The sequence below is a fragment of the Cyprinodon variegatus genome, unplaced genomic scaffold, assembly GCF_000732505.1.
Source record: "Cyprinodon variegatus isolate N-32 unplaced genomic scaffold, C_variegatus-1.0 Scaffold77, whole genome shotgun sequence".
Classification (NCBI taxonomy): domain Eukaryota; kingdom Metazoa; phylum Chordata; class Actinopteri; order Cyprinodontiformes; family Cyprinodontidae; genus Cyprinodon; species Cyprinodon variegatus.
In genome coordinates this window covers 394,228-409,621 of record NW_015150530.1, presented here as the reverse complement: position 1 = coordinate 409,621, position 15,394 = coordinate 394,228, and the positions used below count along the sequence as shown (strand labels likewise).

The 15,394-nt window shown below is 37.0% G+C and overlaps 1 protein-coding gene across 1 annotated transcript in view; it reads right to left on the bottom strand.

Annotated features, from left to right (window-relative positions):
* Positions 1 to 5,310: 5,310 nt before the first annotated feature.
* LOC107083553 (high-affinity choline transporter 1-like) overlaps positions 5,311 to 15,394 on the bottom strand; it is an 11,587-nt gene continuing 1,503 nt past the window's right edge. The window contains exons 2-8 of the mRNA XM_015372871.1: positions 14,442 to 14,555; positions 14,090 to 14,245; positions 13,847 to 13,995; positions 12,412 to 12,555; positions 12,057 to 12,210; positions 7,222 to 7,439; positions 5,311 to 7,105 (exon numbers count right to left, since the gene is read on the bottom strand). Coding sequence (XP_015228357.1) covers positions 6,452 to 7,105; positions 7,222 to 7,439; positions 12,057 to 12,210; positions 12,412 to 12,555; positions 13,847 to 13,995; positions 14,090 to 14,222 — 1,452 coding nt within the window. The 5' untranslated portion in view covers positions 14,223 to 14,245; positions 14,442 to 14,555 and the 3' untranslated portion in view covers positions 5,311 to 6,451. The remainder of the gene's footprint in view (positions 7,106 to 7,221; positions 7,440 to 12,056; positions 12,211 to 12,411; positions 12,556 to 13,846; positions 13,996 to 14,089; positions 14,246 to 14,441; positions 14,556 to 15,394) is intronic.

Sequence of the window (15,394 nt, the reverse complement as noted above, 5' to 3'; positions counted from 1 at the left end):
ATTCTAAAGTGCAGAAAAGAAGAGATTTTTTTAAAATTTCTGTATATAACTTGCTAAACAAACCTTATAAACCTTAATTGTGATTACCTTTGTAGTTTAAATCAAATGTCCTGAGGAATATTGCACTTGAGGCCTGATCAATAATGACTGGTAATACTAACGCTGTCCTAGGGGGAACAATCATTTCCTGTCTCTGTGAACCTGCAGTGACTGAGCGGTCGATACAACTTCAGGATGAGCAAACGAACCATCAACGAAGCCCAAAACACGATGACATCAATTTTATCTCTTAAGATCATGAGATAGACGAGACGCTGAGTTGATTGTTTTAAGGAAATTAGGTGATTTGTTTTTGTCATATATCTTCCAGACTATTACTACCTTGCAGGGGCTTCTCTGTGGCTGAAATCCGAAATTATTTGCCGCTCCAAATAAAAATAAAGTTAATTTAAATATATATTATTTTATAAACAACCTAAATGAAGAGAGGAGTAATGGCTATCTACTAAGAATAATAAAATCTTAAAAGTCTGTAAAACCTATTTTTTTTTTTTTACACTGCCTTCCATAAGTATTTTTTAAATTCTCTTACTCTTATTCTCTTAATGTTTGCTGTTCCATATAAATAAGGCATTACATGTAATGTGGAAAAAAAATGTTGGTCTATAACATTAAATCATAATAAAATTAAGGGGCTTAAATAATTTTGCTAGGTCTATATTTTGCATTTACAGTGGATGAAAATAAGTATTTAAACACTCTGCTTTTTACTAAGTTCTTCCACTTAGAAATCATTGAAGGGTCTGAACTTGTCATCTGTGAAAGACATAATCTAAAAATAAATTCACAGCTTATGTCTTTTTAACTATTTATTTGTATGATACAGCTGCAAATAAGTATTTGAACACCTATCAGCTGGAATTTTGACCTTCAAAGACCTGCTAGTCTGCCTTCAAAATGTCCACCTCCACTTCATTGATAATGCTTAATTAGATGCACCTGTTTGAGGTCGTTAGCTGCATAAAGACACCTGTCCACTCCATACAATCAGTAAGAATCCAACTACTAACATGGCCAAAACCTAAGAGCTGTCCAAAGACACTAGAGACAAAATCATACACCTCTACCAGGCTGGAAAGGGCTAAAGGGAAATAGCCAAGCAGCTTTGTAAAAAGAGGTCCATTTTTGGAACAATCATTAAAAAATTGAAGTAGCCAAACATGACTGTCAATCTTCTCGGACTGGGGCTCTGTGCAAGATCTCAACTCGTGAAGTCTCAATGATTCTAAGAAAGGTGAGAAATCAGCCCAGAACAACATGGGAGGAGCTGGTTAATGATCTGAAACTAAGACATCATAGTTTGAAATCATACATGGAGCGGAAGGTTCCCCTGCTTAAACCAGCATATGTCAAGGCCCGTCTTGAGTTTGTCGATGACCATTTGGATGATCCAGAGGAGTCATGGGAGAAAGTCATGTGGTCAGATGAGACCAAAATAGAACTTTTTGGTCATAATTTCACTAACTGCATTTGGAGTAAGAATATTGATGAGTACCATCACAAGAACACCATCCCTTCTGTGAAGCATGGGGGTGGCAGCGTCATGCTTTGGGGGTGTTTTTCTGCACATGGGACAGTGCAACTGCACTGTATTAAGCAGAGGATAGACAGGGCCATGTATTGCAAGATTTTGGATGACAACCTCCTTCCCTCAGTTAGAGCATTGAAGATGGGTTGAGGTTGGGTCTTCCAACATGACAACAATCCCATAGCAAACAGCCAGGATAACCATGGAGGGGTTCTGTAAGAAGCATATCAAGGTTCTGGCATGGCCTGCCAGTCTCCAGTCCTAAATCCAATAGAGAATCTTTGGAGGGAGTTAAAACTCTGTGTTTCTCTGCGACAGCCCAGAACACTGACTGATCTAGAGAAGATCTGTGTGGAGGAGGAGGCCAAAATTCCTCCGGCGGAGTGTGGAAACCTGGAGAAAAACTACATGAAACATTTGACCTCTGCAGTTACAGAATAAAGGTTACTGTACCAAATATTAACATTGATTTTCTCAGGTGTTCAAATACTTTCAATTATTTGCAGCTGTATTATACAAATAAATAGTAAATTTTTATTTTTTGGGATTTTTTTTGTTAGATAACATCTCTCAGAGTGGACATACACCTACAATGACAATTTTAGACCCCTCCATGATTTTCAAACACTTCTTTTCGTCACTGTGTTTTGTATGATTTATAAGTACAAAATCTTTAAAGCAAAAGATAGAGTGTACATAAAAACTTCATAATAATTGCTACATGTATTCTTCTTATTAAGGATAAAGGTAAAATGCAGAACCTCAGAAAAATAATCCTAGTAAATAACAATGAAACCTTGCACGCATTTTAAAAAATGTGAAAAATAAAGTTTAAGCAAAAACATATAAATAGGGAACTAATGAGAGATCGTTTTTTAAATTATATTGAGGGATTATAAAGTGAGGAAAATGAGTGGTTTGGCCCGTCCAAACTGGACAGCACAATCTAACTACACACCAACAGACACATGCGATGAGACTGGCTGCCAAAGCACACAATACAAAAGCTTTGATTATCAAGACAGACAAGAACGCTTTTTATCTGGAAAAAAAAAAACAAAAAAAAAACACAAAGACACATTTTTCTTCATTTAGTAAATAGTTCTGCACTGATGTGTTGAAGTTTGAAATACCTGAACGTCAAAATTTGCACACCTTAAAGCTGAAATGATTGATACCTAATATTATCTTACTCTTGAAATGAGGAGAACTTTGAAAAGACTGACCATGCATATTATAACCACATCCAAAACAACTCTCACTGAACATAATTGCTTAAAAGTGTTTTGTTGTTCTGCTTTGTTGTCCTCAAGATACTTGAGTATCTGTCTGTGAATTTTAAACTTGGTTACTCAACTGTATCTTAAAAAGGCAAATAAAACTGTCTGTAAACTGCAATCAGGATGGCATGTAACTAAATCATCCACCACTGTCTACATTCTGTCTAGTTTGGGATTAAGGGCAAGGGGATATATAGGCTATATATTAGCTATGTATATATATATATATATATATATATATATATAGATCAATCGTATCAGAGGTAATCAATCTACATAATGCATTTCAGTTATTGAAATGAGTTACTGCATTAAATAAACTTTAAGTTTTGCTTATTTATACATGTATTGTTTTATTTTTCATAGTTTATACTTTTTTATATACATAAACATAAAACTGATATTCTTGAAGTATTATTGCTCTATTGATGACATTTCAATGTCAACTTAAAAGTCTATAAGGTGATCATGGAGCATTCGGTTAAAGCTGTTTTTTTTATAAGCATACCGGTACATACAGTACAGTGCCTTGGAAAACTGTTAATATCCCTTGAACCTTTGATGTTTTGCTTGGATTTAATGTGGCTGAACTAAACAAGGTGGTGCATATATGTGGAATGTAGGTGGAATTGTTTTTAAATTTATTTATAGGGAAAATCTGAATTGCCTGGAAAACATCAGTATTTATCCACCTCTACTATAATACTATAAAATCATCAGCAACCTATTGATTTCATAGATTCCATAAGTAGAAAATAGAGTCCCCTTTACTTTAATTACAGTATAAATCCATCTATTCTGTAAAATAGTATTAAGAAAAAAGAGACATAGCAATTTGTTGAGTGTTTTGTTGGACTAACTCTCACTGTTTAGACTTAAAAACTACCGCAGAGATAATCCACTTTGCAGTTTTTTCTTTCCCAGTTGAAGCCAGTAAAGAAGATGGAAATGCATCTGAACGTCTCTTTCTGCTAAAGAAGAATTTTCCTATTCAATGCTACTACATGCGTGCTTGTAATGTAATGTAAAAAAAAATGCAGTCCATTGCAGTCCCTCCATTATATTAATTTTACAGAGGCCTTAAGGAGGATTAAATGTGTTGGACCTTGGTACTGTAAAAATAAAGTGCAGCAAAAACAAGCTGTGGAAGCGTTTTTGTTCAGAAAAACTGGCATCGTTCATGAATAGATGGGAACATGAATGGATCTAGATATGGAGCAATCCGTATAAACCTGTCAAGAGGCTGACTGGCTTAGAGAGAAAGATTGAAAGATTGAAAGATTTTAGACTTGTTTAGAGAGTTCACCTTCCAGCAGGACATTAGGCCTCATGCAAGAAGCATTCAGAAAAACAAATTTGTTTTTAAATTGTTAAGAGAAAATGTAACGTTCACAATTGTTTCATCAAATCAATTTTTTTTTCTACGTTGAAGCAATTGTCCATTGTATTAGGCTACATCATTACATATATATGCAACTCAGCAATTATCATTTTTATCCGCTGATGACTGAAATCTCACGACACCTGCAGCTGGCGTGTTGATATCCAGGTGACACTGGTTTAATTTGTTGCCATTTTGTCAAAACAAAGAAGAGTCAGTGAGCTCTATGTGAGATGAAGCTACTATTGAAATAACAGAAGATGGATAGAAAGTGTAGAAAGAGGGTCAGCTGCTTGGTAAGACATGCATTCAGTTCACTTCATAAAGCGCCACCTTGGCTTTCTTATTACACTAAATGTTTAATGTTTGGGTTTGGGTGTATCTGATTTTGTAAAATGAGAGTTTTGCCGTTAACATATTTGTGTTTATGCATTGATGGAATGGAGAGAGTGATAAAGGGATGACAGACGTGGTCTGATGTACACCAGATATGTCAGTATGGATTAAAAGGAGATTTAGCAGAAAGTTCTGTCATATTAAGCATTTAGGCCTTAATCATATTGGCACCTTTGGCCTCCACCAGTAGTTTTAAAGATTTTTTTTAGATCAAATTATTGGTATTATTCTATTTTTATTTTTGTAACAGTGCAACAACAGCATTTATGGCTCTTGTGATTAATTCCCCCATGCTTGGTTTTACTGGTCCTTTAACGCTGCTGTTCAGCTCTCAGTCAGCAGCGTCTCCTAACCAGTAAAGTTTTCTTTTTGGTTTTGAAATATGGTTATGCCATTTTTTTTATGAACACCTGTCGACAAGCATGGGAAGTTATACCCTAATATGGCATTGTTGGGGCTTTATCGAAATAATTACAGTCATTTAGTGAGGTTAAGAAAGTTTGTTGAATATCATATTGTGTACGTGTAGGAGCCCACAATAGATGAAAAAGTAGGAGAAAAATTTAAAAAAAGAACTGAAAAATGTTGTATTATGAGACTCTATCCACATGGTCAGAGCCGTGGTCAGAACATGGTCAGAACTGTGAAATGATTAAGATGTTTGTTTTAATATTTTAAGCGGTTCAGCCAAATACCAGAGCTTAAGCTACATAGGAATCTCTAAATGGGATAATAAAAAAACTTGGTAAATGGCCTGTACTTATAGAGTGCTTTTTTCGAGTGAGAAGACTTGACCAAAGCGCTTTACACTACTTTCAGTCATTTACGCACACACTCACACACTGATGGTGGTAAACTACATTGTAGCCACAGCTGCCTAAGGGCTCACTGACAGAAGCAAGGCTGCTGTACACTGGCACCAACAGTCCCTTCGACTACCAGTAGGCAATGCGGGGGGTGAAGTGTCTTGCCCAAGGACACAACAACACTGAAAGTTGTTCATAGATGTTTTCCATTCAATCTGACCCAGGTGATTTCGTAAAAATAACTTGTTCAGACATTCTTCACACAACTATGGAAATGTAGCTCTCTTAATTATGGAGCAGGCTAAGTTCAAATGTATGCCACGCTTTAAGTTGGCAAAACCTACAAGTAAAGGCCCACAACTTTGCACTTAAATAGTTGGATAAATTAAAAAAAGAACATGGATGGATGGCTGGAGAGATCATTTTCAATCCTGTCCAGCCACATCCTGTGGCTCAAAATCTTCCTATGAAAGATCTTCTTATACACTGATGTTTTTGTGTTATGCATCAAAACTTGGAAAAGTTCAAGGGTAATAACTTAATTTACAAAGCACTGTATTTGCATCCACATACATAACCTGAGCTTAGACAACCAGGAATAAACAATGCTTCTTAGCTCTATAGCACTGTACTCAAGACCAGGACGCGATTCTTTTCTCTACGCTTGAAAAACCATTTCCCTTTATCCCTACTTTTGACCACAGTAGCAGCCATTAAATTAAAATGGTTGTAAATTCACAGAGCCATGGTCAGAAAAATAACTGTGAGCTTTGTACAGACAATTTAAGGATGTGTTTATAGAGAGGAAATATAAACAAATGGAGGAGGCACCTATTCACCAACATACTTGTAGAGTCACTTGGAAGCCGCAGAAGGTTTCTGCTTATGTGGCTCACAGTGTGGCAGTAACACATTTCCTGAAGGATGCTGATGCCTCTTTGATTCTTTTCCTTCCCTTTCACATTCCTTGTTTCAAGTTTTCTTTTGTGCGTTTTGGCATCTAGTTGTCACTGTGAAAAGACTCCGGACTTGACTCACCATCGTCGCTTAGAACCTCGGTGTTGGTGAAAGTCCCAGCAATCGTAGCACCCAGAGCTTGTCTGACGGGTGCCATCTCCGATAAAATAATGTTATCATGATTGCTTACCAGCGTGGTCTTGTCCATAATCTCCTTGCTATGCTTGGAAACGACAGCATCCAGGAAGTCGTACTTGTGAGACAGCATGCCGCTTTCGAATAAGTACTTGGTCAGGTAGGAGAAAGCCACATTTGCTAAGAAAGATGCCACCATGGAGACAGACTTGAAGGGGAACCTCTGCTGAACGAAGAACTCTACATCTCCGGTGAGGTGGTGAACCCTTTCCACTGTCACCCAGCCAGGGTAGTAGATGAAGGGAGGCAGTTTTAGGTAAGGCTCCCCTCCACCAATACGCAACAAGAGTCCAAAGATATAGGCCGCTACAGAGCCATATGTGTTGGTGCCTTTGACGAACAAAACACTGAGAAGCTGGGGGAAGATTATAACGTAGACGAGGTCAGAGCTTAAGTACCAAAGGCCGTATACAGATCCGGTTAATAGTGCCATTGCTGTAGCAAGAGCTCCAAACACAAAGATGGTGATCCGCATCACCCAAACGATCTCAGTATCAGAAGCCTGGAAGAGAAAGAAAAGCAATTGCCGTTGTTTTCTTTCTGACTGTAATAATGCTTGAATTTACAAATGGAATGAGCCACTCTTTGCATGCTAGTAATACATTTTAGTGCTCTTACCGACTGCCGAAAGGCGAGCTGATAGATGTTCCTGGCAAACATGGAGCTGGCTGAAAGTATGGACGAGTCTGCTGATGACATCACTGCTGCGGACACCGCTCCCAGTCCAAAGAAGGAGATATAGGGTGGGCAGAGGTGCTGAAGCACTATGGGAAGGATCATGTCAGATTCATCCTTGTCCTTCGGTGCAAGGGAGCCATAGGTAGTTTGGTTCCAGTCTGAAAAAAAAGGGTTGGAAATGTTAATCAAAGATCTTGCTGTGAACAAAATGTTTTCCAATTTTTATTCTGATTTTATTCTGTTTTGTTTTGCTTTTAAGGACAAAAGGTTTCACCATTAAGTCTGATTATGAGCCTCCCCGTGGATATATGTTTTAGCCAGAGAAAAAAAACAAAAGAGCTTTGAGCTTTGGAAATACAGCAGAGATTATCAATGCAATGAGTTTAGAAAGGAGGATAAAAATAAAAACAAAGATGAACAAGAAATAAGAAAAAAAGTAACCAATTTTTACACTTAAAATGCTAAAAGAACTTCAAGAGATGCCAAATGTTTTTTAACGATGCATTAGAATTTGCACAAATTCATTGAAAGGACTTATTGAGCTATTCAAATATTGTTGTTTTGGAGAAAAAAGGGGTAACTGGAAATAAATTTTGTGGGGGGTAGAGATGTTTGTTAAGGTGGTACTAGTTGTATTGTTTCTATTTTCTAGAAAATAGGGAAGATTCAGGGTGGGCATTTCCGTTTCCTTATGAGCGTCTATGACTAAAAAGAAGAGCCACCTGCAGAACATTTACTGCTAATTAATTTTCCACCTATAACATTTAGAGCTGAAATCTATGAACATCAGACACACAGAATCATGTACTGTAAATACGAACAGCTGGACTGAAGCCTTTATGAAAACCCTAAAGGGACACAAATCTTATACATAAAAAAGTGGTAAAATTACTATTTATTAATGTGGAAAATACTATGTAACTTGAGATACATAGATAAGTTTAAACTACATATTTTCTGAATAAATAATTGAATATTGTTTTGATTCCAAGCTATTCTAAGTAATCTAAGAAATGTTTTTGATCCATTATTGAAGGTATCATGAATTTCTACCTTTCTACCTTAAAAGTTAAAAACATTCATGCAGCGAGAAAATCACTCATTGAGACTCTGAACTGCAGGGTAGTCTCCAGATGACTTTCCCCATTTGAATCTGGTAAAAAGTAATATTTCTGCACTAAACTGACCTCAAAAAACAAAAAAAAAAAACATTAAAATGTCTATTTGATATGTTTCAAATTTAAGCAAAAATGACAAGAGAAGAAATTAATAGGCTAATATAATATTCAATAAGATTTATTTTGGGGGATTTGTATCATTGCTAGAAGATAATCTAGATGGTGGTCTAAGCTATGAACACAATAAGGTCTATTTTAACTAAGCTTGTCCTGACCCCAGACTCGATTTGCACTAATACAGTATCACAGTAGCATGGGATGCAGGCACTAACCCTCTGCTCCTTATATGGGCCTGGTGTTGCTATCTTCTCAATTGTTTTGATGAATACTCTTTACATAATCTATGGGATTGGGGCTAAATCAAATAAAGTGGCATCATGATCATTAAAGCAGCTGTTAGTATTGTGGGCACTTACCACATCCTTCCCTATTGTACTGAACTATTTATTTCACTTTTAATTATTGGCTTTTGATACAGCCAGTGCTTTTAGTGCCTTTTGTTGTTTGAGCCTTTGACTCTCTGCTAGAAAATTGCAGTAGTGCAATAAAATGACATTTAGAATACAACTGTCTGGGATAAAGCTGTACAAAGTGTATAAAGTATTGACATTTCTGCTCTCAAGGATCTAAGGTTGCACAGACCGATCCACTGCTTCTTTATTCAGATGGCTCCTATCTTCCTCTATGTGTTTCTTTTTCCCTCCACCGGACTTGCCAGCATTACAACGAATGAACAAATGTGCTTCCTAATCTCTAATTTTTCTGAAAAAATTCTATGTTTTCATCACTTTTTCACTTCCCTTTAGCTCCATGATCTATGTCTTCCTCTCCAATCCCTGGATACTCATAAGCAGTGACTGTTTAACAGCAGTTACACATGAAAAATCTACAGAAGAACCAAACTAATTAGCTGTTCTTCAGATGTAATATTTAAAAAAATCTGCACGGTCTGATGGCTCTCTTCTGCGCACACTATCTCAGGACCCGTCTGGTGGTTATCCTCCAGACGCTGTATGAAACGGCATGAAAAACATCCGACTGGGAAATAAAGAAAGCTGCTTGGATGTAAACAACCCAAATGGACATTGCACTGTGTTTGATCGCACTCTCTGGTTTGAATAAAGGATCTGACTCTTGGACTTATGAAGTTTCATTACTGGATCACTTTATGTCTTCATGTACGGAGATGAATTGTGGATAAATGTCTGATTTAATGAGTTCTGAACAGATGCAGATAAGACAATGAGCAATATTCTCAGCTGTGGAAAGATTTCTTCATGATGAGCGACTGATCTTTGAATGTTTTAGGAAAGGCCTTTTATTCATCAAACCTTTTCTCAGTTGAAGAAAATCACAACTGCATTTCTTTTTTTAACATTCTATAGTTATAGAACTACCGGTACATAAAGCAAAGCGTCTCCTTACGTCACTACCTAGTCCCAGAGACGCAGAAGATGATGATGACCTTTTGCTGCTATTGTTTATTTTAATGTAGCTCTGACTGTATGTTTACAGCTATTATTAAGCTGAAGTTGTGAACCTACATCCAAAAGTCAATGTTTGCAGCCTCTAAGAGTCTTTATTCAAAAATTGCTTCTTATTTAATTCCATACATCCGCTGTTATGGAAGAAAAGCATCCCCAAAATACGATGTTGCTACAACTCACCATTCATGGTAAAGATATGTTGCATTCTAGATAAACATGATCTCTTTTTGCCTTCTTGAGATAACACCCTCCTCTTTTCTAGATTTCTTTAAGGACTAGAATCATGGAAAGTACAGATGTTAACAGTCCTTTGGACAAATTCTTCCACCTGAGCTGAGAATCTCTGCAGCTCTTCCAGAGTTAAAATGAACCTTATGATTGCCTTCCTTATTGAGTCTACTGTATCTTTGCCCGTCCTGTCAGTTTAGGTGGAAGGCCATGTCTTTGCAGATTTGCAGTTGTGCTATAGCATTTTCATTTTCAGGTGATGGGATGCCTGATGTCTTCAGCTTAAGTCCACACACTTATCTCTCAACTATCTGCTGTGCTCTATATATTTTATTAACCTATTTGTTCCCCAATAAACTTCCAAATCCTTTATAGAACTACTGCAATTTACTGAGATGCAATTACAGATTTGTATAGTGAATTTAGTGCTTTAGGGTTTTAAATGGCAATTTTCTACACTGGATTTTATCAAAGTGCATCAGAGTAAAAGGTTCTGAATACAAATGCTGTCATGGTTTTAGGTTTTGTTCAAGTTTTATTTTGAGTTTTCATTGGTGTTCTACAGATTTTTGATTCTATTTAAGTTCTTTGATATTTCCTGTTTGCCCTCTTGTGTCAGTCTCCTTTTCCCTCGCTCCTTTCTTGCCTCTGTTCACACCTGCTCCCAATCTGCTAATTACAGTAGCCTGGTTTTTGTTTCTCTCTCCCATATAATCTCATCCTGTTCAGTCACTCTTGGCTGGTTCGTCATTTCTTTGGCCCCTTGTTTTGAGTATTCCTGGCCTTCAGTATTTTTTGGATTTTTTCTTCGGTTGAACTTTTGTTTAGTTAAACTTCAAGAAAACTCCTTCAGCTTCAGTCTGCATTTGGCTCCTGTCAAACCTCCAGCACCATTGTGACAAATGCAAGCCAAACTTATCCGAAACTAAAAGCCAAACTGATTATAACTACCTTTTCTCTTAAAAAAATAGTTTGCATTGCATTAGTCAACTATATCAAAAAAGAATAAAACACATAACATGCTAGCTTTTTTTTGCATATAAAAATGCAGAAAAAATAAACACTGTGCATTTATATGTTCTCTGTTTTTATTTTTTATAAGTTCCCTTGACTCTCACTGGGGAAAAAAACATGGATTGTCCTCCTTTTCAACACCAAACTGCAACTACAATGATCTACGGTAATTTTTGTTTGTTTAATACTCCTCCTCCACCAACAACATGTATTTATTTATATACAGGTAAACCCCAAAAGACTGACAAGTCTCGTTTGGCTGTGTAATTACCAGTAAAGGTGCATACACAAAAACAATTTTATAGTGAGCACTGCCACCTATTCATTTATAAACAACTTGTTCTAAGATATGGGAACTCTTTTGTCTCCTTTAACCCCAGTCAGCCTCGGCAGAGGGCCACTCACACTGAGCCCGATTTTGCTGGAGGTTTCTTCCTGTTAAAAGGGAGTTTTTCCTCTCCACTGTAGCTACAAGCATGTTTAGTGTGAGGGATTGCCTTCGAGTCAATGAGTCGATGCAATCAACTGGTTTTCCTTAGAAAACTTTGAATCAATTTGACTCTGGTGAACTGTATAGTGCCTTGAGATGACGTGTGTTGTGAATTGGCGCTATATAAATAAACTGAACTGAACTTAATTTAATTGATCGCGGTGTGTTTAATAGTTTTTTGCAGAAATTAATTCATGAAAGCAATACTTGATTTTGCTAGTATAAATATAATATATTATATAAAACAAATTATAAACAAACTTTCCTGAATGCCAGGAATAGGATTAAATGCAGTAACTAAAACACTTTTCATCAATGTGAAGTCCTAATATTGGTAGAAATGTAAACTTGTGTGCCTGTAGGAGTGTGTAAATTTACCCGTGGAAGCCCCAATAGCTCCGATGAGGACAGAAGGAACAGCCATGACCAAGCAGCCAAAGGCAGCTATGAAAGAGAGAACTTGAGCATAGGTAGCTGAAGAGGCAGAGAGAACTCGTTGAAAGTAGACCTGCCAGGGAATCCCTCCCAACATCTGAAGATGGAAACACACGCAAAGTAAATACAGACTTCAACCCAATGAATCACATTCAGCAGTCTAAATAACTCATGTCAGCTCTGAAGAAGTGAGCGCTGAAAACAAATGCGCTGCCTTCAAAACATATTTTTCTCCATAAGTCAACTGTTTGCAATACAGTGTTTAATGATGGATCCTTTCATAAAAGCTATAGCTTACCAGCAAAAAGAAGTTGTCTGCCCACAGCCAATTGTCTTCAGGTTTAATGTTACCCAGCCAAGGGGACTGATAGATTTCTTCCTTGGCGGAAAGACCGATGTCTGACACAGCAGGATTGGAAAGGGCAAAAGGCACACTGATCCACTGAATAACAGGAGAAAAATAAGGATTTAAACGTGCTTTATTTCAGATATAGCTACAATCTTATGCTGAATTATTTACATCCTTCAACCTGATGTTGAGATACAGCCAAAGACATTTATAACATAATTATTATGTTAAAGGACAACATAAATAAAATAAGTGAAATATAAAAATAGATTTTTTAAATGCATTATAAATACAAATCGGAAAAGAATGCTGTGCATTTGTATTAATTCTTGTTGATAACCCTTAATACAAGACTGTGCAGCCGATGGTGAACAATTTGTAAACAGAATTCAACTGTTCTGTAAAAGCCTCAGAGCTTTGCAATCTTTGTAAACAAACAGAATGATGAAGACCAAGTACAACATAGTCTGCTCACATAACATTACCAACTTAGCATTTCATAATTTTGTGTAGTATGTAAAATAGTTGTGGAGAAATAGATTATTTTTAAAGAAAGCCATGTGTATTGATTTGTAAAGTTTGCCATAGGAGAAACTGCAAACATGTGGAAGAAGGTGTTGCTCAGATGAAAACTAACTTTTGCATTTTGTTTTGCAAACATGCAGAAACCTACGTTTTGTAGAAGTTAACAGAGTCTTTGATCATAAACTCACCTCCCTCACAGATTATGGGGGTGTTGGTGTCAGGAAAATTTGTTTTATCTGCAGCAGGAGCATTGAAGTAGTTCCACATTGATAAGAATATTCATACTGTAGAACTAAATACAAGCCAGTCCTGCAGGACAATGTGTCTTTTGCTCTGTAGAGAGATTGCTTGGCTGCAACCTTTCTTGTCTTCAGGAACTCCTCCAGGACTCAGAGGCAAGAGGGAAAGATTGCAGTGTACCTCTCCCACACTGGACACAAACTGTTCTGGACTTTATCCTTTTGCCATAAATCCATCTTCTTCTCATCCACAGCTGACTTAATTAACAAGGCCCAGATTCCATATAAGTTTTTCCCTTGTAAATAATACCAACATTTCAGCACATGCTAATATATTTTATGTTTTTATACCTTAATGGTGTTTGTCCATTGCATAAAGTAGATTTGTTGTAATTTTTGTTTAAATCAACATTATATATTTTCAGATGTATTAATGTTAACTGTATGTTTGTCTACATTTAGCAGCAACCGCCAAAATTAACTCCTTGTGAGCATAAAACACATCTTGATAATGAAGTTTTTTCTTATTCCTAATCTGAAAATACAGCCGGAGCAACAATAGCCTAGTTTAGATTATAGCATATTTATATATTAGATAGGCTAAGTCAAAGGCTACTCACCAAACCCAAAAATATGCAGAAGAGCTGGACGACATCTGTGTATGCGACAGAGTACAGTCCTCCAACCAGTGTGTAAAAGATAGCTATGAGCGCTGAAATCACCACAGACATGTTGATGTTTATGTCCACGATCACACTGAGAGTGGCACCTGCATGGCAGCATAACCAGGGTTAAATAAAAATGTAAAACTTAATTCTGTAGAAAGGAATTTAAAGAGTAGATCAAATACAGGGGGCACCCACCCAAGGCAGACAGGATGGCTGCAGACCAGAAGATTTCTCCCATGAGTGCAGGAATGAAAAGCAATCCCCCCATCCTTTTACCATAAAGCTGCTGGAAAGGGTCCAGCATTGTGACATATCCACGTGATCGCATTGGCTTGGCAAAGAAAAGGCCACCTGAAAGATGTTAGAAGAAACACAGAACTGCATTTACAACCCAGAAAACATGTTTAGTCCAACACAGACTTGTGTTTCTAAAGTGATGATTATATTGTATAAGGTCTAACTTTTTAGGTTCTTTTTCTGGTTTATATTTATTTTATTCTCAGGGTTCACCAGACTTGCAAATGAACATAAATCAGCAGTGACTCACCTAATACCAAGCTGAGCGCATAACCAAACGGTGCCTGAGCCCAGGCCAGACCATAATCTGGTAGATAGACATACTCTGCTGTTCCGTTGATGTAGCCCCCGCCCACCCAGGTTGCTGAAGAACAAAGGGAAGAAGCAAATGTTGAATTTTTTTTATTGTATTTAAAAAAATTCCAGAATATCTGTGGCCACTTCTGCAGTATGTGCGTAAAAAAACGAATATATATGCAGTGAGGAACATAAGTATTTGAACACCCTGCTATTTTGCAAGTTCTCCCACTTAAAAATCATGAAGGGCTCTGAAATTATCACTGCAGGTGCATGTCCAATGTGAGAGATATAAACAAACAAAAAAAAAAATCCAGAAATTACAATATATTATTTTTTAACTATTTATTTCTATGATACAGATTTTGGGGAACAACCTCCTTCCATTATTTAGAGTACTGAAGATGGGTCGAGGTTGGGTCTTCCAACATGACAATGACCCGAAGCACACAGCCAGGACAACCAGGGAGGGGCTCTGGATGAAGCATATCAAGGTTCTGGCGTGCCCTAGCCAGTCTCCAGACCTAAATCCAATAGAGAATCTTTGGAGGGAACTCAAACTCTGTGTTTCTCAGCAATAGCCCAGAAACCTGACTCATCTAGAGAAGATCTGTGTGGAGGAGTGGGCCAAAATCACTCCTGCGATGCGTGACACAAAGGCTACTGTACTAGATATTAATATTGATTTTTTCAGGTGTTCAAATACTTATTTGCAGCTGCATCCTACAAATAAACAGTTACAAAAAATCCTACATTGTGATTTCTGAATTTTTATTTTTTATCAGATTATATCTCTCACAGTGGACATGAACGTATGATGACAACTTCAGATCCTGCAATGATTTTAAGTAGGAGAACGGAGAACTTGCAAGATAGCAGATTGTTCACTATATATATATATATATA